We start from the raw sequence: 24067 nt of genomic DNA, 5'->3' as shown, positions 1-24067 counted from the left end.
ACGACGCGTAAAACTCTGCGTAAAGCACATTTCTAAAGCAGGAGATTATAAAAAAAATGTACTTGCATCATTTTTAAAGCAAATCAAAAATTTATTTTAAATGAAGTCTCTTTTATATTCGGCTTTACTTAGTACAGAAGTCGGCAAAGTGTGGCTCCGGAGCCGGATGCGGGTCTTTGATCTTTTAAGTGCGGCTCTGGCAGAAATGTCTACAGGAAGTAAACTATAATTTTTTGAAGCATGAATTTTATTGAAAATTATCTTAGAAATCGTCTTATTGACGAGATCTTGGAAACGTGTCAAAAATGACGACATACGAGTACTGTAAATCTGACTTGTTAATACTTTCAAAAGAGATGTAAGGATACCTTAGTTTCAAAAGATTTTTTTATCAATGAATTAATGTTTTACTAAGTAAATATCACTATTTCTTAAAATCTACTGTGACACGTGTTTTGAGGCATTCCGCATCATTTTCAAACACCGTATGAAAATGATACGGAATGCATCGAAACAAATGTCACAGTAGATTTTAAGAAATAGTCGGATTTACTAAGTAATACATTAATTAAAAATGGATAGATTTTACCACAAAGTGACTGCCGAATCAATTAATGAAAAAATTAATTTGTACTTTATGTGAAATCAAGTTTTATTAAATGCACCAGTAATTTAATAAAGGTCTTAAATTATAATTAAGGTGTACTAGAACGTAAAACAGATTTAGCACTAAAGAAATAAATATTGTTGTAATTTGCATCTTAAGCTTTTTGGCTAAAAAGATTGGCTACCACTGACCTAGTTCAACTTTCAAAAATATCAGTATAACTTTTTTGACATCTCAACACAGATCTCATAAGGAATAAAGATGTCTGAGTACTTACAGAGCTTACGACCAGTCATACGCTGATTAAATGATCAATTTACACATGTAACATTCACCATTCCCCCTATAATTGACAACCACACTACTCAAACTTTTGGAACGACATTTATCATAAATCCCATGACATAGTACACGACAGTTAACTGGAGCCATCTATGGATGGATAGTAAAAGTTTTTATTAAGCAGAGACCCTTTTTTTAGATTTATGCAAGATCCGAAGCCGAGATTATTTTTACATACTGGTTTTTGGAAATATGATTTTCAAGATTTTTGGTAAAAGGCAACATTGATAATAATGGTGACGTATTTTGAAACAGTATATTATTAATTAACGTTTTATCTGAATTCGAATTTTTATGTATTTCTTAATTTTCAAAATTGTTCATGACTTGATTTTTATTTGTAACAGAGTGTAATAATTTAAGTGTGTGACAGTCAAATGAGTGGTTAGTTTCCATGATATGATTTGCAAAGTATAAATAAAACTCTTTAAAGTGGTATATTCAAGTGTTTAATTTAAAAAAAAATAAACAACATGTCATTCCACAAAGTTAATGCCGAATCAATAAAAAATATCTCGGTTATTATTAGAATGTCTAGAATGATGTACTAGAATATACTAGAAAGTCATTAGAATAGATAGTGTCGCACAGCGCTTTGGTTCGTAAACCTAATATAACACGTACCCGTGTTAATGTGTAGTATAGGTATACGGTAGGTTCCTTTAGTGAAGAAAACGGTCTTTGATCGGGTCGGATGGAGGTAATTCGAAGTGATTTACATCTCCTTATCTCTTCTTCTCCGCTCTGCGGTTTCTTTGATATTGGAAATCATTACTCTGAGATTTGCATCGGAAAATCCACAAACGGGAAGGTGATTCACGTAAGGGGTGATTCAAAATAAATTAAAGGTTTAGGATCGATTTTTTTTAAATAACCCGCAAAGCCTCTAAAGAGGCTTGTCTGCAAGTAGGATAGTAAGGATATGAAAGGTAAATGTGAAAAATACATCTCGAACAAACAGACCAATAGAAAATAAATCTTTCTCGAATTCATTTTGTGTCGGGTTGTGGTCCCGTGGTTAGTGTCGCGGACTCTTAAGTCAGAATTTCTCGGTTCAAACCCACTCTAGCATAAATTGATACCTATTTCTAATGATGTGCAGATTAGGCTCACAGAAATAGTATAAAATTGAAATATTTTTGTAAATAATAAAAACACAAATATTTCTCTTTTAAGAAAATAGTAAAATAATAAAATGCAATTGGCGGGATTCAAACCCGCGACGCCAGCTTCGCAGTCGAGTGACTACCTAACTACTTTTTTATTTGACGGAAATCGAGAAGATAGGTTTTTTTTTATTTTATTTTATTGATTGATTTGGCACTCACTCTTAGTGATATGTATCCATTTTCAATTGAGGTTTTACTTGATAATTGTTATTTTTTTATCTATTGTGACACTTGTTATGATGCATTCTCTATCATTTTTAAACATTAAACAAATGACGCAAAATGCATTGAAACCCGTGAACCAAAAGATTTTAAGAAATAGTGGTATATCCTACAATAACTTAATCCAATAAAATAAATATCGAAATAAATTTATCAAATCTTGCAAAGAGTACTAAATCGCATCGAAATTATAACATTATATCTTGATATTAATAAGATTCATTACTTGCTAATATTAAAATTTTCAATTATCAGAAAAATGTTCCTGATTCAATTTCTGTAAATATCGTAATAAAGTTACTAAATTCAAGAAAACCTTTGTACCGTATGTTCAGAATATTCCTATATTATTGCTTCCTTTGCTATGTCACGTCATGTTCCTCAATTATTTTACAAAGGAAGTATGTTTCAAACAGTGTTGTAAGATGACAGATTCAATTCAATTCAATCAGTCAACAAATTCAATTACCTTACTCCCAATGAATTATTAATTTAAATCTCCATATATAGTTTCTTTTTAAAAAAGTAAATATTTTTAAATAACTTGATTTTTACATTGAAGACTATATTAAGCATATCTGGCAAGAGTTTACGAGACAGAATAAGGAACAACAGGATAAGGGAAATATGCGAGATCGAAGATGTCGTTAGGTGAGGAAGGTAACGAAGGAGACAATGGTATGTGCATATGAGGAGAATGGAACCATCCAGACTACCCCACATTGCATTTTACGGCCAACCCCAAAGTAGACGACTCCAAGGCAGACCACCCAAAAGATGGATCGACAGCTGGAAATCGACATCACAAGAGGCTAATCCCTCTTAAAAACAGATCACAAGGCCTACACAAGCAGAAGAAGACGAAAAAGAACTTGATTCCTTTCATTTTTCATGTGATGCTTTTTTATCTTAATTTAAAGTTTTAAAAAAATAGTTTGTCTGGATCATTAAAAATATTTGCATGGTAAGCTCAGATATAACGGATATCACAATTTTTATTTTAGGTGAAATTTCAACGAAAGTTAACGCAAACATTTCAATCTTTCGAAGTAATTTACATACTGGGCTACGGACTTTTTTCAAATGTTGAATAAGAAAACAGTTTCTAAAATGCGTAGGTGAGTTAAAATCGTCTGAAGGACGAAATAAATTGTTTGACTGTTTGCGTAGGATTTTAAAGAACCGGAGAAGAAATTTATTTGTATGTACCGAGACTCGCTTGACTTAGTAGGCAAGAATATAAATTGTTTTGGAGAGAAAAAATGTAGAATCCTAATCCCAAGGGAGGATAAATAGTAAGGCTAGATTAATTAACTAAATGAAAAATCCTACTTGCTAGTAGTTTTTATTTAGTAGTTTTTAGTTAGTATTTTATTTCAGGACATCGTATAAGGGATTCGTCAACTGCTTTCAAATTAAATTTTATTACAACATTAATCTTATAGATAGAACTTCAACAAGTATACATATACTTCTACAAAAATATAAACACTTACAGAGATTGTACGTAATTTAATATCTTTTTCTCAACAGAGGTCAGTTAAATCATAAAATCTGAGTCACCAAATAATCCGATTAATGAACTTTTATCATGAAACCTTACTTTTTTATTTTGTTTACTAAGTATTTATGATTGACATTAGTGAGCTAGTAACCAAATCAACTAAAGATTCATTCAATGACTCGATGTATTTGAGCAAGTATCCCTGAACGACATTCACTCTTAATTAAGATCCGTTTACTAAATAAGAGCAAAATATCTAAAAGGATTATTTAAATATAGACATTAACGAACGATCCACATATAATTCAATGATTAAGACATTGTTGACAATCGTGATATTTTTTTTATTTATCTTATTGTATATTAAATATCTCTTCATGTTCAATCTTATTATTACCTTCAACAATTTTTTTTCACTGTGGAGTGAAAAAAATGGAAATGAAAGTATTATATTAATTATAAATTAATGTTTACTTATGAATAAAACTGTGTTTTTTAACGATCTCAAACGTTGCATGGTTGAGTAAATGCTGATCAAAAAATATTCTAATTTCCGAAGATCTGTTTTAAAAGACAGCGACTTCCTCCCTTACGACAGGCTTTTAATGACCTCTTGACCTAGACAGACAGGTTATATAGGCAGAAAATGGTTGTGAAATGTCAAGTGCCAAAACGTCTGCAGTTATTGGTTCTGCAGATATTATGCAATTTTATTGATGAAAATATGTATGCAAAATATTTTGCTGCATTTATATTATCTGTGATTGTGTTTTTTTGACATCGTAACAGAAATTAAGAATAATGTGGGAGTGTGGGCATTTACAGGGCTTACGACCTATCAAAGGCTGGTTTAGTTATCTTTGTATCACACGTGTATCATTCACCAATCACCCATGATTGAAAACCATAATATTAAAATTGTGTAAGTCAGACATATATTATATCACATTCATTTGAAAATGCCATAACTAGGCGAAACAATTGTTACAATATTATTTTTTTATGTGTTTTTGTTAATAAAATACAACTTAGTAGAGACCCAAAAAAATATGTGTTTGATTTAAAAATTAATACATAAATATATTATGCTTCTCATGACGTTCCATGATTGAGTTCCTGACAGGCATCTATGATTCCCCACCTTGGGAGTACAAAAGAGGCGTTGAAATACCCCAAAAGAGATAGTCCGACGATGAGTCGCTGTGGGGGATAGAAACTGGCTGCAAGCAGCAACCGACCGAAGGAAATGGAAAGATACGGAAGAGACCTATATCCGGCAGTGGAGGACAGACGACTCATGAGAAGAAGAAGAAGAAGATCTATGATTGGATTAGGAAAGCTTTTACAGATCATAGATCCTTTTATTTGTATACAATATCCGAACCATGATTACTTCACATACTGGGCAAAACGCCCAACGGAAATTTGTTATTTGAAAATCGTTATAAATCTATTGGTATATTGTAGGAACGAAACAAGTAACGAATGGGAAAAGTGTATTGTTTATAGAAGTAGGTTGAGTGCCCTCATGACATTATTCTCTGTAGTGCCTGCATCTCTCAGTAGAAGCCTGCATCGGCAGTATCAATAAACTGTTACTGCGAGCCTCCCATAGTAATTGGATTCTGAATTGCTTAAAAGCAATTTGCTGTTGGAAACACGAGTGTTTCAGGCCACCTAGAGTTAATTTTTAGATCACTCTTTAAAGGGGTGAATCTGTATCATTTATTTTTATTTATATTTCATTTAAAAATAAACTTTTATATGATTATCCAATTATGGTCTACAACCAATCGTATTTTCAAATGAAGTCTGCTTAATTGACGAGAATATGGTATTGAATTGATAAATCTGTATTTTAAATATTGATAAAAAAAAAAATGCGCTTATTCGCACCATAAAGCACTATATTGTATGTTAGTGCATTGTGATGCAATGTTATCTTGATCGTTACTTACGGGAAGGCAATTGGATTAATACAAATGCAGGGGGGTATTAAATTAATATTGGAGTGAAAATCATAAATATTTATTTTAATCCTCTTCTCTGGGAATCGAACCTAGGACCTCAGGCATGGTAGCTAAATGCGCTAAATATGGAAGCGAATTACGTTTCAGCTTATGTTGTAAATTTCATGTAATTTTGGATCAATATGAATTAATTCGTGTTGTAGGTCATTTACACATTATTTTAATGTTTATTTATTTTTATTATACACTTTATTAAAAATATATATTTTTTTAATAATTTCCCCCTTCACTGAGTTTGTCGATGGCGAGGACATATTTTACAATACTTATCTTCAAACTTATATGAAAAAAAAAATGTTTATAACATTCAATCAAATACGACATGGCCAAATGGTACCCACCTTCATATAAATGGCTGTATTATACTTCATGGATTTATTTAATGACTTTATGGATAATTGAAGCGAGTTATACAACTTTGTTTCACAATTATCAAAGTTCTTTTCACCAAAAGAGTTACGTGTTAGGTTTTGTTTTATTTGTAACAAAAACATGTTTTAGATATTTTTCTTCTATGTTCGTTTTCATAAAGAGTGTTGTGATTTGTATACTTAGTTGCTAGGGGGTGCTTTTTTGTATTATGTGAGAGTAATTCTGAAATGTATATGTTAAATTTCAAACTTTTTTTATAATGTATCAAATGTTAAATCACTAATTAAATCTAGGTACAAAGTTATATTTTATTGTTAAAAAACACATTTTTATTTTTTTTTAATAGAGAATGAGTATGCGATTTCTTTATTGAAAATTATAAGGATAAAATAAAGATGATATAGGTTTATGCAAAATGAAAAACCGATAAATCTTATATTTTACAATTTTGGGTGCATCTATTAAATAAAATTGGAATATTTGACATCAAAACTGTTCCGAATAACTCATCGTTAATTCTCATGGAAATGGTATATTCATTTGAATATTGTCTTGAAGAATTTCGTTCGCAATCGCGAATAATTTTCGTGACGTTGGATCGTGAAATCTAATTAAAAGGGATGACCTATTTATTTTTATGGTATTTGCCAAGTGTTGAAAGGATCGTGATATCTAAACGGAAGAATGGATAAATAAAATAAATCGAAAACAAAAAGAAAAGAATATATAACACTTTGCTACCTTTGATATTATAAATAAAATGTTAAAAGATTTTTTTAGATGGGAATTATATTTATTATTTACCTTGCTTATTATGTACAAGGTTTATAGATCATTTAGTGGATTTTTGTTTCTTGTAACTAATTAAATATGTTTTATTTGAATCTGTGATGGGAACAGGAGGGTTAATCAAGTGTATTTTAAAAGGTTATTTATTGTAGGTGGAAAGTTTTTAACTGAGTTTTTTTTAAAGTTTTACCTTTACTTTTTGTTCAAGTACTTATGAAAAACAATAAAAATATACAATTTTGTATTAAAACAAATGAATAACTTTAATGTGTGACTCAAAATATTCTGATTTAAACCATGATGAAATTGTCATTGTTATTTATGCAACAAGAAAAATATTTAAATATTTTTTAACTGATTTTCGTATTTTGGAGTTTTTTTAAATTTAAATTAAAACGTTCAATATAAGGAAAGTTAAATTGTATGGATATATAGTAAGCCTTGTGTTTTATCCGCCTCTTATAAGTAGTGGTTAGTTTATTTAACTACCAAGCGGGTTCGATACCCCGGGAGGTCAAGTTAAAATATATATTATATATATTTTATAATTTTTTTTTTAATCTGAATATTTACTCAACATTACCCTGGACCGTACCTGCGACGTACATTTACTTCATATAATAAACTATCAAATTGACTTTGTATCAATTTGATGCAGTGCCCTATGCACCATTGGGTGCGGATAAGCAGTAGAAGTAGTACTAGCTTTTAAATTGAGAAATACTTGAGATGAATATTGTTCATAGCAGTATCAAATAATAAAACTTGTGATTTACCATAAAGAGATTCGAGGTATAAAATTAATCACATTAAATAGTCAACACGTTTACCATTTTTTTTAAAGTTAACAATTTAAGTGTTAAATAATACTAAATAATCAAATGTTCATTACCATGACTTGCTCGATGCACCCAGTAATAGCAGAAGTCGACTCCTAGGGCTGCACAATACCACGTGAGGGCAGAATTCCATTGCAGATCCACAACGCGAAAATTCTCAAAAATGTAAACGTACGCCACGGATTCGCCACCCCTGAACAATAACCTGGAAAAATATTTCAATGTTATGATTTGAATTAAAATAAAAGCGAAACGACATATTCTTTCACTTTTTTCAAATTTGATTTCTTAAACGTCCTATTTGATAAGGCGACTGATTTGGTTTGTAAAACGTCCAATTAAGAATAAAAAAACTGTTTCAAACATATATACATTGTTGTTGTCCCAATTGAAATTTACCGTAGAATTTCGTAAAAGCAACAAAAACCAGGCGTTTCTATGAAACTTCCTTTAGAAAAAAATACCATTAGATTAAAAAGCGGCCGTGAGTTTCTAGGTTATATTTATAAGCCTTCTACACGTTTCCAGACATGTGGCATATTGCCGCGCAGTAGGACGATAATACATTTATTTGTCGTATACATTCATACATACGAAGGTGTTTCAAAAAGTTCATAGAAGTGACAATTAATAAGTTTTATATGGTAAATATCACTATTTCTTAAAATCTATTGTGACACGTGTTTTGATGCATTCCGCATCATTTTCAAACACCAAACTATTGCGGAATGCATCGAAACATAATTCACAATACGATTCACTTCTTTTTCTTCTTCTTCTTGTTCTAGATCCTAAGGATCTGTTTGTGCCTCCGATTGCAGCTCTTGGGATGTAGACTCCCTGCCTTTCCACCTACGATTTACGATTATAAGAAATAGTGGTATTTACCAAGTAAAAATTTAATTAAAAATGGATAGATTTTACCATAATACTGTTCAATATTTTTTTTAATGACGATTAATTAAAATTAATTAATTAAACACATAAATATACTTGTAGTCAGATTTTTAATAAGCATTCTTTGATAAGCTCTAAATTTACTTTGCCTTGAATTTGAAAGCAAACGCATTCTGATAAACTGATTTATTTCGTAATTTAATATTAAAACAATACATTTGACTTATTCAAACTAATTGAATGTAATAATAAACAACGTACAATACTTTTTTTGAATATCTATTCACTAAGTGACTTTAAATTCTAGCTACAGCTCAAGCAACACCGATTACTATACCCCTACTTAAGCTATAACTTTATTGGTTTTATAGCCAATATCTAAATGTGGATGGGTTTATTATTATTTCATGTGCAATCTTGGGTGAATAATTGCCATCTCGTTTAAGGCATGATTGTATTTTAATGTGTTGGTATATTTTTAAACTTTAGAATAAATATTATTTTTTTCTCTTTAATCTTATCTGAACCTCATGACGCATCGGACACCACATAGTGGAGAATTTCGGTTTACGATTATTTTTATTAAATTACAAATTATATTTTTGCAATTTACTAATGAAAAATGGTCACAAAAAATACATTGGCATTCCAAAAAAAACAAAAGTGTTTTTTTATTTTTCGTAATGGGAAACCTATATAAAAAATGGTATTTCTTTGAAATATTCTTTATACTTTCTTCTGAATAAAAACATATGGACGATTTCTACGAACTTATTTATTCCTCCTCGTATACACCATACACCAGAGTTCAACCCTGAGAGACTCAATTAAGGAAAAGTCACATAAGTGCTTTCTCGGATGCAATCAATTATATTTAATAACGTCAGAATTTGGTAAAAGACATTTGAACACATTGCTTCTTTCAGGGTACTCTTAGGTTCGTGACTTTAGGAAAATAAAATTACATAATTCTGGTTATTATGAGGAGAAACATACGGATTTTCGAAATAATTTCCTTTCTACAGTTAAGTGCAGGCTTCCTGTAGACAAGAAATCTAAAAAAGGAATAAGCGTTTTTGTGTAGACGATGTATACCTTTTTCTATTTTGTATTATAAATAATCCTTAATAGTCAAAGAGTGAGTTTCATCTGCATGTTAAAGCGATGTTTTGTAGGCTTAAAGACGGTATTTTTGAAAAGAATCTACATGTAAAAAAATTAAACTATTTTTTTGTTGTTTATTTAATTCAAAATCGTTTATCAACTGTTAAATAAAACGAAATATTTTTTTGTGGTCACTTGGATTGTTAAATTTGGAAAATATGATTGTTTATTTTGTTTTCTACCATTTATAGATATCAAGTAAAACCTACAACTTTTATTTTCATTTTCATTTTCAAGATAGTTTTCACTGGTGAAATATAATAATAGTTGTTGTTTTATTACATAAAATAAAGTTTCACCCAAAAATTTGCACAAAAATTAAATATTACTTTACACTTAAATATTAATATTACTTTTATTAACATTCCCTGTTTTCATTAATTTACAGTTTCATTAATGTATGTATAATGTTTTTGTTTATTCAAACTTCGTTAATTGTAATAAACGATATTTTTTTCGTTTATACGTGTTTTTACTTTTATTTGCATAAGCACTATTTATCCTCTTATTTCAAACGTCTGTATAAGGTTTAAACACTAATCGATATCACTAGACTTCTTCTGGTTGGTCGGAAGAGATCACTACTTGGCGATGAGCCCACTAATTTGCATACATTCTGTACAAGAAGTTAATGAAATTTTACCATTTAAAGTGAAATTTCAATCCATCATACTGATTTAATACCAGAGCTAAACATTTTTCCGATTTTGTTTTCAAAGGGAATTTTATCCGGGCCACGTGGTCCATTTAATCTCTTGGAACATCTAGCATAAAGAAACGACACAAAAGTAACACACAAAGTAAGAACAGTCTTACAGTTACGGATGAAGGGAACTATTTTTCAGAACCGAGAGGATTTTTATTTTCAGGAGTCCTCATTTATTATGAAACAGCTGTTCTTTTTTCTATTTTAAGAGAAGAATTTCTTTTTTATTTACGAATTTTTCTTCTCTCAAAATGACAAACTCGTATACAGGGTTCTCCATTAACTCTCATAAAATTGTAACTGGTTATTGTATTGTAATTGTAACATGTTAGTTAGTTATTTAGTTATAATAATGAGTTTCACAAGATCTTTTTGTATAACTCAACACAGAAGCGTAGACATGTTTTGAGATGGGCATATTCATGGTCATTGGAAAGACAGAGTGGTGTGGAATTCTATTCTCTGGTGGATTACGACCCTGTAATTACATATATACATATTTTACCACGTGTTATCGTTTTAGGTCAGTAAGTGACATAGTTTTTTTCCACTTATATGTCATATTTTTAAGGAACTCTCACGAGAGGTGGTATAATACATAGTAAAAATAGTGAAGGACATCGGTATGATAAACCAAGCTAGGTCACAAAATGCCGAACCCTCTTCTAGTGGAACGGAAGGCCTGTTGACCACAGTCAACAGTCCGGCTTCTCTTGAGGAGTTTTACGTGGTTTCCTATTAGCAAATGAGAAAGTGCTAAGATGTTTCTGATTAGGACTAGATTATCCCTCCGGTTCCGAACACAGTTAAACTTTTTTTAGTTATAAACCTTGTACGTAATAAGCAAGGTAATAATAAATGTAACTCCTATCTTTTTGGTGTCTTATTTGGAAAATGCGACATGACAAAAGGACAAATAAATGAGCTTTGTGACGGATTTTGATTGATGTATATAAACTCAATATGCTATTAATCCTTGTGCATAATAGGCAAGGAAAAATTTCCAAGGCAACCAACAAATATAACTATATTTATTAAAACTCCCATCTAAAAAAACTAAAAAAGTTATTCCAACCGACAGCGATCTCTCGTATACCCTCTGAAGGTAGCTAGCTACCCCCAGTTGGAGAAGCGATACTCTACATTTACAGGAAACGCCCTAGTTAGGCGGTTTCCATAATACCTTATTGTATATAGGTAAGTTATATACGTAACGGGTTTTCTGTTATTATCAAAATGCTTGCGTACGAAAATAAATATTTAATATCATAATATTTGCCTACCTTTTTGCGGATTGTAAACAAAAAACCATTCACAGCGTAATACCAACATAATAAGTTACGTACATAAAAACAAATGTAAAGAGAAATTCTCTCGTACACCCTTGGTTGGTCTGCCACTTGATCCAAAATCTATAACTGACTTTTTTTTATTTTTCTGAACCTTTCCCTGAAAAGTTTTCTTTTTATTTCCTTCAATTATTGTATGTATATATTGTTGTTTGTCTCTCCGTATTGTAGTGGTAAGCGTGTTTCGTAAGCATTCTGGTAGTTCTGGGTTCGATTTTCTAAATGAATTGTGTGTAATTTTTTGTAAAATAATGATTTCTAAATGAAATAAAAATATGATTTCTTAATGTATTTGTCCGCCTTCATAGTGTCAGCACGCTCGGCTACCGTACTGGATGTCCCGGATTCGATTCCCATGGGGGGTTCAAGTAAATATAAATGATTTTTTCACTCTAATATATATTTAATATTACCTGAAGCGGAGTACTGATCACCTTTCCTTCATGTCTCAACAATCAAGACGACACTGTATTCGTATGATGCAGTGCCCTATGCACTATGTTTAAAAAAACGTAAATGTCATTTTTTATTAATTGATTCGGCAGTAACGTTGAGATGTCCATTTTTAATTTTAGATTTACTCGCCAAATAACACTATTTCTTAAAATCTATTGTAACACGTGTTTCAATGCATTCCGCATGATGGGGAATGCATTGAAACACGTGTTACTGTAGATTTGTGTTTGTGTGTTTTCTTTTTCAATGTCATAAGAATCTTTAATGATTGGAAAACTATTTTTTTACAACGTTACATTCAAATACCTATGATATGTGCTCTACATGTTAAAGGTAATTTTTTTAACACAATGGCAGCGCCATCTGTTGAACGTAACAGAAAAACATGCAAAAATACACATTGGTCATAGCGGTAAGCGTGTTGCGTGACCAGTGTCACGAAGCATTTTCATTGATTTTTAATATTTTCATTGAGTTATAAGCATTTTGAAAAAAATACATATTACACATATTTTTGTCTTAAGTTTCTTTCTTTTCTATTTAACCAGGCTAAGCTACAGCAACGCTTCTCCGAGAACAGCTTTTTTTACTAACGTATAATATTGTAAGCATAAAGGCGAACACATTTAGTTTTGAGAGAACGCTGTATTTTTGGACCCTAAGAAGTTAAAATGAACAATTCAACACACTGGTGTACGATATGTCTTATCAAATTACCTGCCACACTCGTTGATGAGCCCATTCGACATACTGGTGAGGGTGTCATTAATCCGTATGGAGGGCCTTCCTTCCATGACTAGTAGTAGGTTCTCCAAGAATATAAAGAACAGGAAATATGGCCATGCCTAGAAAAATAAAAAAATATCTTTGATATAAAAATATATTTAAAAATTAATTTGAGCAATAACTTTGTGATTTTCAACTTTTTTTGATAAAAACATTACTTTGTTTGATTTAATTATAACTTAATTATAATGTCTACCGGTTTAGAAGTTAGCCGATTCTTTTTCAAGACTGACTAATACTAGTATTAATATTTTTACAAGTATTAATCATTATTTGTATAAATTATTTATTATAGTATTAATTATAAGAAGTATTAATCAGTCTTGAAAAGGAAGGGGTTAGCTTTGAAACCAATAGACATTTTAATTAAGTTGTAATAAAATATTCATAGTGATTTTACAACAAAGTTATATTTTAATTTTAAAATATATCTCAATAACACTTCTCTTGCGTTTTTAAAGGATGTTTAAAATATGCCTGTTTAAAAAAAACATGAAATAATTTCATTTATTAATTCGGGAGTCACTTTATGGTAAAATCTATCCATTTTTAAATAAAGTTTTACTAAGTTAATAATGTCCGCCTCCGTAGTGTAATGGTCAGCATGCTCGGCTACCGTTTTGGAGGTCCCGGGTTCGATTCCCATGGGGGTTTAATAAATATAAGTGATTTTTTCACTCTAATATTTATTCAATATTACACTGGACCTGAAGTGGAGGGCTGATCACCTTTCCTTCATGTGTAATCGATCGAGATAACACTGCGTTTATATGAAGCAGTGCCCTATGTACCATTGGGGTGCGGTAAGGGTTTTATTTATTATAGTTAAGGGTTTTATTTCTTATAGTTTATACCACTTTTTCTTAAAATCTACTGTGACACGTGTTTCATTGTTTACAATTTTCATTGGTTACGGTGTTTGAAAATGATGCGGAATGCATCGAAACACGTGTCACAGTAGATTTTAAGAAATAGTGGTAATTACTAAGTAAAACATTAATTAAAAATGGATACATTTTACCACAATGCGACTGCCGAACAATTAATTGAAATATTTATTGAGTTAAGGATATAATAGTCTTTTTTCTTTAGGTAGTTTCTTGCGTTTTTTTCTCTTCAATTTCTCATGTGTAATAACCTTTTTTATTATTTTTTATTATTTTGTATTAATAGAATACAGAATTTGTAACAAATAGAAGTTACGTTTATTTAATCGATTTCAATTACCCTCTTAATTAATTTTCATTAAGCTTAGTATTTATGGGATTATAACGTTCGGAGAAATTATTATGTAATTTAGTTGAATGTATAAAATTCGTTTACCAAAAATGATATTACTTAAAGGTATTAATTTTGTTGCTCTTAACCGCGAATGGATTTTGGTGAGAAATAATTAATATGAGTATTATTTCATATTAATACCTATTATTTTGTAGCCTGCTTAATCCTTTAAATTATAATATTTAAATATATTATATTATATTATATTATATTAAATATATTATATTATATATAAATAACTTGTTGAAATAAAAGCATTATGGCATTAAAAGAATACATTTAAAACGTTTAATCAGGTAAAAGACTATTAATTTCCTCAACAATATTTTAAAATTATTTCATAACTTGATTCGGAAGTCAGTTTGTGGTAAAATATATTTATTTATAATAAAAGTTTTACAAAGTGTATACCACTATTTTTAAATCATTATGACACGTGTTTCGATGCTTTAAAATGTTGCGGAATACATCAAAGCACGTGTAAAACGTACAACCTACGAAAGTGAAACTTAGATTAAAAACTGTAAAATTTCCCTAAAGCCTAATGATGATATCGAGGGCATACAAAAATGCATTAAGTCACACCAATGTGTTTCGAGAGAAAGAGTTCAAAAGAAATGAATGTAGATCTAGGTGTGAAATATTGTTAAATGGAGAAATTATGGAAAAAGTTGATGATTTCGTATATTTGGGAAAAAAAATCTAACGATGGAAAGATTGATAAAGTTATTAAAGAGAAAGTGACAGAGAAAGTGAAACAGAGAGAAAGGTGCACTGAAATTAGTTACAGCAAAAAAAAGCCTAACAGCAAAAAACTAAACTGCCGGTACACAATGGAGTCTTGGTACCAACCCTAACGTATGGAAATTAAGCATGCACCCCGCAAGAAGAGGATGAAAGTAAAAGCAATTGAATTGCGATCTCTCAGACGAATGTGCGGCAAAAGATGTTTGATAAATGTTCGAATGGTGAAATAAGGAAAAGCTGAGATAAGCGTTATCGATAAAATTAAAAACGGTATCAAAAAGGTTTACGAAACTGGGCTATGTTTAATTTTTTTTTCAAAATAATGATCATATACTGAAAAAAACTGACGGTAAATTACAAAATAAATGATTGTTTTAACTGGACGAGGTGTGATACAGGGATAAATACTAACCCAAACTCTTTTTTTAATATAGACTCCGCTACAAGGTCAAATCTTAACGGGATTTCAGAATACTTGCTTAGGACTGGTAATTATAACAGTGAATCAAGTACTTATACCTATCTGCTTGAATTTCTTTAATTGAATCAGGTACACAAACGTGTTCTAGATACTAGTTAAAATATACCTGTTATTGTACACACACCTTTAACATTACAAACAAGTGCGGGTCATTAGTATTTCAAGTTCAAAAATCAAACCTGCTTGTTATAATGAACTACATACTATGATTTTCAATGCCATGTTGTTTATCTATCAAGAATACTGATGAACATTCACTTACCGAAGCGGTTACTGAATAAATATTTATTGTTTTTAATACATTCGAAAAACATTGAAAAAATGCATACTAATATAAATCAGTGCATATTGCTCACTCCTTTCAAGAACGTCATAAATCAAAAAACTTGATTTTTCAGGAGAACGTTTTTAAAGTTTAATAATATAATACAACGTATTAAAAATAAATATCAAGCCACTTATAGAACTTTTTACTGTGCAACAGATCTTTTAAGGTAAAACCTGAAGGTTTTTTCTCCATTTGAAAAATATTTAGTATATTTAAAAAAATAGTTAAACAATACCTTTTCTTCAAAATGCAAAAACAACACTTTCTGCCCTGTAGCGGTTAATTATGAAGTTAAAAATATGCCGCTTTTGCTGGGATATAGTACATTTTCTGGGCATTCCGAAAACATGCATAACTGAAAATTGACTATTTTTGATTTATGACGCTCTTGAAAGGAGTGAGCGATATGTTATATACAGTATGGCGCAAATATAGGAAAATGTTAAAATTTTTACTAATGGCGTCGTAAGTCAATTATAATTAACATTTATAAACTAGATAGCTGCAGTATATAAACGAATTGAATTGAATTAAGTTAGAAGAAAAAAAATCCACTTCAAATATCTATAAACCCTGAACATAACAAGTAAAAAAGAAATGCAATTCCCTAAAAAAGATACAAATGAATGGATAAAACAGACACACATCGTTAACTCCTTTCAAGAACGTCAGAAATCAAAAAACTTGATTTTTCAGGAGAACGTTTTTAAAGTTTAAAAATATAATACAACGTTTTAAAATTAAATATCAAGCCACTTACTGAACTTTTTACTGTACAACAGATCTTTTTAGGTAAAACCTGAAGGTTTTTTCTCCATTTGAAAAATATATTTAGTAAATTAAAAAAAATATTAAACAATACCTTTTCATCAAAATGCAAAAACGAGCTTCTGTAGTGGGTAAATATTAAGTTTAAAATATGCCTCTTTTGCTGGGATTTAGTTCATTTTCGAGGCATTCCGAAAATATGCACATCTGAATATAAACAAAAAAAACATTATTATGTAAAAAAGTTATTCATTAAAAAAATGGGTGATTAATTTGGGGCATTTTTTATATACTGCAGCTGTCTTGTTTACAAATATAAAAAAAGATTGACATACAACGTCTTTTGTAATAGTTATATTGCGCCACCTGTATATGTACATACATATTTTGCATATTTTAGTGTGTCAAGATTAAGGCCGCGTTAAAATTCTTATTCAATTATTTTAACATATTCCTTGAAATAAAAAATAAAACTAATTAATCATCAGCAATTCGTCATTACCTACATATTATTCAATTATAAATATGCAAAAAATATTTTATTCTATATTGTAACTCTTTGCCATTTTGTATTTTTTCCGGTGACCTTTGAAACGATTTTACGACCTTGCTTAACATATTCTGCATTTTATTTTAATTTTTGCGAAATGATTTTGGTATTTTTTCATATTCAAAATTTACATATATGATTGTGCGATAACTCCGATCGGCTATTATTATAATCAAGTCAATCTTTTAATTTATGTTGTTAAAGATTAAATCATTTAAAGTTTAATCACTAATTTAAGTTGTATATTTTTATTAATGTACCTCGAGCAACCTAATGTTAGGTAAGGTAAGGTAAGCATAGGTAACCGTATCCTTTGCATCATAAGGTAAGGTTATATAAAAAGGACTTAAGTAAGATTCTAATTATAATCACAATAAATTCAAAGGTTTTTAGGAGACAAGATGTTTATAAGTAATCACACGAAATCAATTAATTTTTATAATGAAAAATCAATATAAAGCATAAAACAAATAGAAAATAATATATAATATGAACTAAGATATTTTTTTGGAAATAATAGATCCGCTTATAAAAAAATAGTATTTTAACAAACTTTAAATAAAAATATGGAAGTAAATTCAATATACACAACAGTTTATCTATTTATTTAAAAAATACACTACATTTTTCCTTCTACTTATATGTATGTATTTTGTATTTGGTTGAAATTGGGCGTTCAAAAAAGTTTTAACATTTAAATTTTCGGTAGTGTAAACTTAAGGGTATTGGAAAACTTGCGAAGATAAGCTTTATACTGTGAAATTTATTTCCCGTAGTAAATATCAAACACGTTTACTTTAGGGAGCTTCACAAAAATTCAATCTTTTCCCTTTTGTAGGTATATGTAAACGCTACACAAAACTAAGAAAACTTACTTTTAATGGTACTTTAAAACAAAACGGTACTTTTAAAAACAAAACAGTTAGTGAATATTAAGTACGGTTTATGTAAGTCTATTCTACAATCTATAATTATTGGATTCGGTAGTTTGCGGCATTATATTGTAGCGGCATTATATTAAAAAGTGTTAATATTGCAATAAAAATTGATACTTTTGTAACCATATTAAGTAATAATAAAAAATAAATACTTAAATTAGTTAAATAGTTCCGAGACGGACACACCTTGAGGAAATATTTTAAAAAAATTACGACTCATTGTAGTTAAACAATTATACGATTAAAAAACATAAGAATAACTCACACAAATCATATAAAGTGACTCCCTGCAAAAGAACACACTCTGTTTTTATATAATTTTTCTCACAACATTAATTTGAATTAAATGAATTTCAAGCAGTACATTTTAATAACAATTGCATGCAAGATATGGTAAAGAGTTTATGTATGATTTAATGCAATTTTATTGTAGAAATGTATTTTTTAAATTCAAAATATATGATTTAAATTTACCCATATATTTATAAGTTTACATTCAAAAATAATTTTTCATAATATAATTATACAAAATCATACTTAAAATCTTTATCATATTTCTGTCTATGTAAGTATTATTAAAACACACTGCTTCAATTCCTTCAATACTAATTAAATTTTTTAGGAAAAATTATTTCTCATAACGATTTTCAACCCCTGCCTAGGCAGGGGTTGAAAATCAGCAGCATTGAAAATCAGCAAGGGTATAAAATGGAATTTCGTCTAACCTTAGACTAGTCTAATGATATACATAAGTAACGATGAAATACGGTCACTGGTCAAATAAAATAAATGTTTAAAAAAAACTATAAAGATTTTATTTTATTATGTTTTTATAGGTTTATATTATGTTTTTGTAGGAATTCAATATTTAGAAAAACATCTTGACGATGTCTTTTTTCCTTAAATAAATTACATTCTAGATGAATTGAAAAATAAATCACATTTCAAAATAACAGTGTGATTTAAGTTAATTTTTTGTGTGTTTATTATGCCTATTCACAAGAAGTAATCGATGTATTTTTATAGGAAGTAATGCGTCAGATGTCGTTTCCTGTAGCGTCTCTAAGAAGTTGACCTTTAGTGTCTATATCATGACCGGTATAAGGTATAGATAGCGCATTAATAAAAATAATTTCATAATAATTTGGTCAAGGTCGTCTAGCAAACGGAAATTGCAAGTCTCCCTCTAATGTAGACTAATTAACATTTTAAATCGCTGAAAGGCAAATTTGATTGTTCGAGAATGTCGAATCTTCCAGAAGAATATTTTTACCATCTATTGAGGCAAGATACATGTTATCTTTTGATGCATATTCCAAAAATTAAAAATAAGAAACGTGTGTTGAGATGGTTCGGGTATGTGAGTCGAATGACCAAAGAAAGAATAAAACAATTTTTTGAGGCGAATTTGGTTAGTAATAGCAACAGAGGACGACCGAGGAAAACTTGTCATGATCAAGTAGTTTATATCACTCGTAAACATTAGTAAAAAAATAAAAAAATAAAATTATTTAAATACTTGAAAGTGGTCAAGTCAAGAGTCGGAATAATCGATGAGTATGTATGAGGAGATGGACGAATGTGGATGAAGTGAAGATTGTTTAAAAAGACAGATTGATGTGGCATTCTATTTTCTCTGCCTATCCCTAAGGAAGGCGGCGTGATAGTTAATAAGTTAGAAAGTAATTTTATCTAAAAAATACCATTGTCTAGTAATTTTTTACAAAATAAATGTCGAGTACAATGTCGAGTTTATTGGTGATAAAATGCAATACAATATATTTTCACCAACTAAAAAATACGTGACACGGGTTAAGGTTAAACTTTATAAAGTTATTTGAAAATTAGTGACAGAAACATCTTGTATGGTACATAAGTTAAATGAGGCATGATAGTTAGTTAGCTATTTAATTTAGTCAGTTTCATTTTTTTTCTTCATTTTGGTATAAAATGAAATAATATTTGTATATTAAGAAAACAATTTAGACTTTTTTTCTATACTACAAACATGAATATTTTCTTCAAAATTCGTTGTTTTTATGCTTCATTTTGTATGTATTAACATAAAAACTAAATATTACGCATCTGGAAATCGGTAAATTCTTTTTTTTTATAAATGCACGACTTAGGATACAAAATGAATGGGTAAAAATAGTTTATGACTTTTTTTTACATTGAATATATATATATTTTTTTAAAGAGAAATATTTGTTTTTATTTTTATTATTTACACAAATATTTCAATTTCATACTATTTCTGTGAGCTTAAGCGGCTCATTATTAGAAATAGGTATCAAATTGTGGTAGAGTGGGTTCGAACCGAGAAACTCTGACTTAAGAGTCCGCGACACTAACCACGGGACCACAAGCCGACACTGTTTTTGTTGCATAATGTTAGATGAAATCTCATAGCAGTAAAATGAGTAGTAAATTTCAGATAAATCGTAATTAGTAATCAAGAATAAATACACTGAAAATATTTTTAAAGTTCGAAATACGGCTAATAATTTTTGTTTTATTGGAAGAACTTCACTAAATAGAATTTTACTTTACGGAAGTTCAAGAGTAGTTAAATTTGATTATGAGTGAGTTCCGGCCCCTAACCGGAAATTCAATAAATGTCTATTCCTGGCTTCTATTAGATACGTGTATCATAGGTTAACAAGTACCTTCATAAACATTTTTGTTTACATACATATATAACACACAGTTTATGAAATACCTCGCTGATGTTTGTTTCATTTATTATACTACTCTACAATTGTGTATTACGCACGACCTTCTACGTATTGTCGGTCGATATTATAGGTGTCGTAACTTGAGATGAAACATGTATGCTTTTTTTTAATGTAAAAGATGGAATATGCAAGACATTACATATGCTTGCATATAAATAAGATCCAAATATTAATGCGATACGGATATATAATGGATAGAATACGTAGTGAACGTTAAACAAGTGTGCTAAGTGGTCATTTAAGCCAGACAAATGCCAGTTTATAAGCCTTGGGATACTCAAACTTCTATGTTTTATATATATATATATATATATATATATATATATATATATATATATATATATATATATATATATATATATATATATATATATATATATATATATATATATATATATATATATATATATATATATATATATATATATATATATATATATATATATATATATATATATATATATATATATATATATATATATCTATATTTATATAAATATATATATAAAGTTGGAAATCTGAGAATGGCTTCAAAATACCGGTTGTAACTAACACCAACAGCCCCGATTAGTAAGCTTCCTAAATTTCAAGAAATCTTCACGACCTAGTCAACATCTAGCCATTACCCAAGGAAATTTATTTCTTTAAGGATCAACGTCTTAAAAGATGCAAGAATAGTCCAAAACTATTGAAATTTCATGTAATTGTTTATTTTTGTATATATTATCTCTCGTATAGTCTTAAAACAATAATTTATTTATATGTATTACATTATTTTATAATCTGAAATATATCTAAAAAAAAGACATGGAAGAATGAAATCGAAACATTCTTACGTATTTTTACTACTGTTATTTCAACATAATACATATTGGATATTGGATTGGGTGGACAAAAAATATCGTCTTCTTACGCAAAAATAAATTATTTATTGAACGTCATTTTTTAGATAACTCTTATATACTCGTATACAGATCCTTTCGATATTTCGTCTAACAACTCAGGAGATATCTTCAAGTAGCTATGATGCTGAAATGTTTGTGCCATAGGCCCATACAAAATGGTCCCGATAATGTTGGCTAAAACATACGTGTGTCGGGTTGTGGTCCCGTGGTAAGCGTCGTGGACTTTAAAGTCAGAGTTTCTCGGTTCGAATCCACTTTACCACAATTTGATACCCATTTCTAATAATGAGACGCTTAGGCTCACTGAAGAAGTAGGAAATTTACATATTTGTGTAAATAAAAAAAACATAAATAATTCCTATTTTTTTTTTAAATAATAAATTTGTGTTCTTTGACCCAGGGTGAGCTTGAGGAGTTTAATCTAGTCTACGTATATATTTAATAAAAGTAAAAAATAACTAATTAACCACCATGCCACCTCGCCGCAGGGGTAGGCAGAGAGGATGAACGCTACACCAATCTATCTTTGTAAAAAATTCACGCCTCTTCAACATTCACACATCTCCTCGTGAAATCACAATTTATACGTGAAATAAATTTTTGTTTTTGTACGAGTATTTATTTTTGTATTTATACTTTCAATTATTGATTAATTCAAATGAAAGATCGCTAATGTAATACGTAAACAATTATTAAATGATAAGTTGAAAACAACGATTCCCATGAGAAAAAAAAATAGTTTCAGTGCGTTCAAATTTTTATTGACTAAATAATTAATAATACTTAATCTCTATTTTATTGGAATATCCATATAAAGTACATGTGTAATACTCGTAAAACAATAAATATATAGCTGGTTAAATATTTATTTTATTTGAACAGTGATTTGATGAAATCGAGTGCTTTATACACTGTCGGTGCTGGAAAGTTAGAAAAACAAGAATATTTTGCATTTTAATTTCATGTTGTTTGAAGACCAAGAGTTTTGAGCCACACTGTTCATTTTACGGGATATTCATGTACTTATATAAGTACCGTGAAATTCATGGATACATCGAACGTAAATATGGCATTGAGCGGATGATTGTAAACAAGCATTTGATGTGATGTTGTTTACAGTATTAATTTATCCGTCGTGTATCGATCTACAAGTGCTCTATTTCCTCTGTTATTCTACAACCAATTTGAAATAAACTCCAGGTTTTATAGCACAAATAAAAGCAATGTTTTTCATATAGAATACATCTAATTGGTTATTTCTCGTTAAGAATCAAAACTATTAGTTTACAAAATTTGAATACTTGGATTAATCTCAGTGTTATCAAACTTATAAGCGCCCACGAAAGAACTTTAATCTTTACGTCAAAGCCTTTAAACAGATATATAATACCTTAAAAGTATTGATTTACCTCTAATTTAAATAATATTGATCCATGGCAATGTAACTAGATTTTTAGTGATTAATAAAATGTAGAAAATATGGAACTTGAAATACAAAATATATATATATATATATATATATATATATATATATATATATATGAATGTATATATTTATATATATATATATATATAAATATATATATATATATATATATATATATATATATATATATATATATATATATATATATATATATATATATATAAATATATATATATATTTATATATATATATATTTATATATATATATAAATATATATATATATATATATATATATATATATATATATATATATATATATATATATATATATATATATATAAATATATATATATATATATATATATATATATATATATATATATATATATATATATATATATATATATATATATATATATATATATATATATATATATTTATATATATATATATATATATTTATATATATATATATATATATATATATATATATATATATATATATATATATATATATATATATATATATACATATATATACATATATATATAACTATATATATATATATATATATATATATATATATATATATATATATATATATATATATATATATATATATATATATATATATATACATCTGCTTTAAATCCGAGATAGAAATTGAATAA

General features: G+C 28.7%; 1 protein-coding gene across 3 annotated transcripts in view; it reads right to left on the bottom strand.

Annotated features, from left to right (window-relative positions):
- LOC148303824 (alkylglycerol monooxygenase-like) overlaps positions 1–24067 on the bottom strand; it is a 65183-nt gene that overhangs the window by 26960 nt on the left and 14156 nt on the right. For 2 of the 3 annotated variants that reach the window (XM_088269333.1, XM_088269332.1), the window contains exons 3-4: positions 13164–13291; positions 7928–8079 (exon numbers count right to left, since the gene is read on the bottom strand). In XM_088269333.1, coding sequence (XP_088125459.1) covers positions 7928–8079; positions 13164–13291 — 280 coding nt within the window. Of the gene's footprint in view, positions 1–7927; positions 8080–13163; positions 13292–16931; positions 17031–24067 lie in introns of those variants that run through there. The other variant, XM_088269334.1, reaches the window with a different exon arrangement.

The sequence above is a fragment of the Brachycentrus maculatus genome, unplaced genomic scaffold, assembly GCF_059751285.1.
Source record: "Brachycentrus maculatus isolate JH-2025_06_01 unplaced genomic scaffold, ASM5975128v1 h1tg000345l, whole genome shotgun sequence".
NCBI classification, from domain to species: domain Eukaryota; kingdom Metazoa; phylum Arthropoda; class Insecta; order Trichoptera; family Brachycentridae; genus Brachycentrus; species Brachycentrus maculatus.
This window is presented reverse-complemented; position numbering and strand designations above follow the sequence as displayed.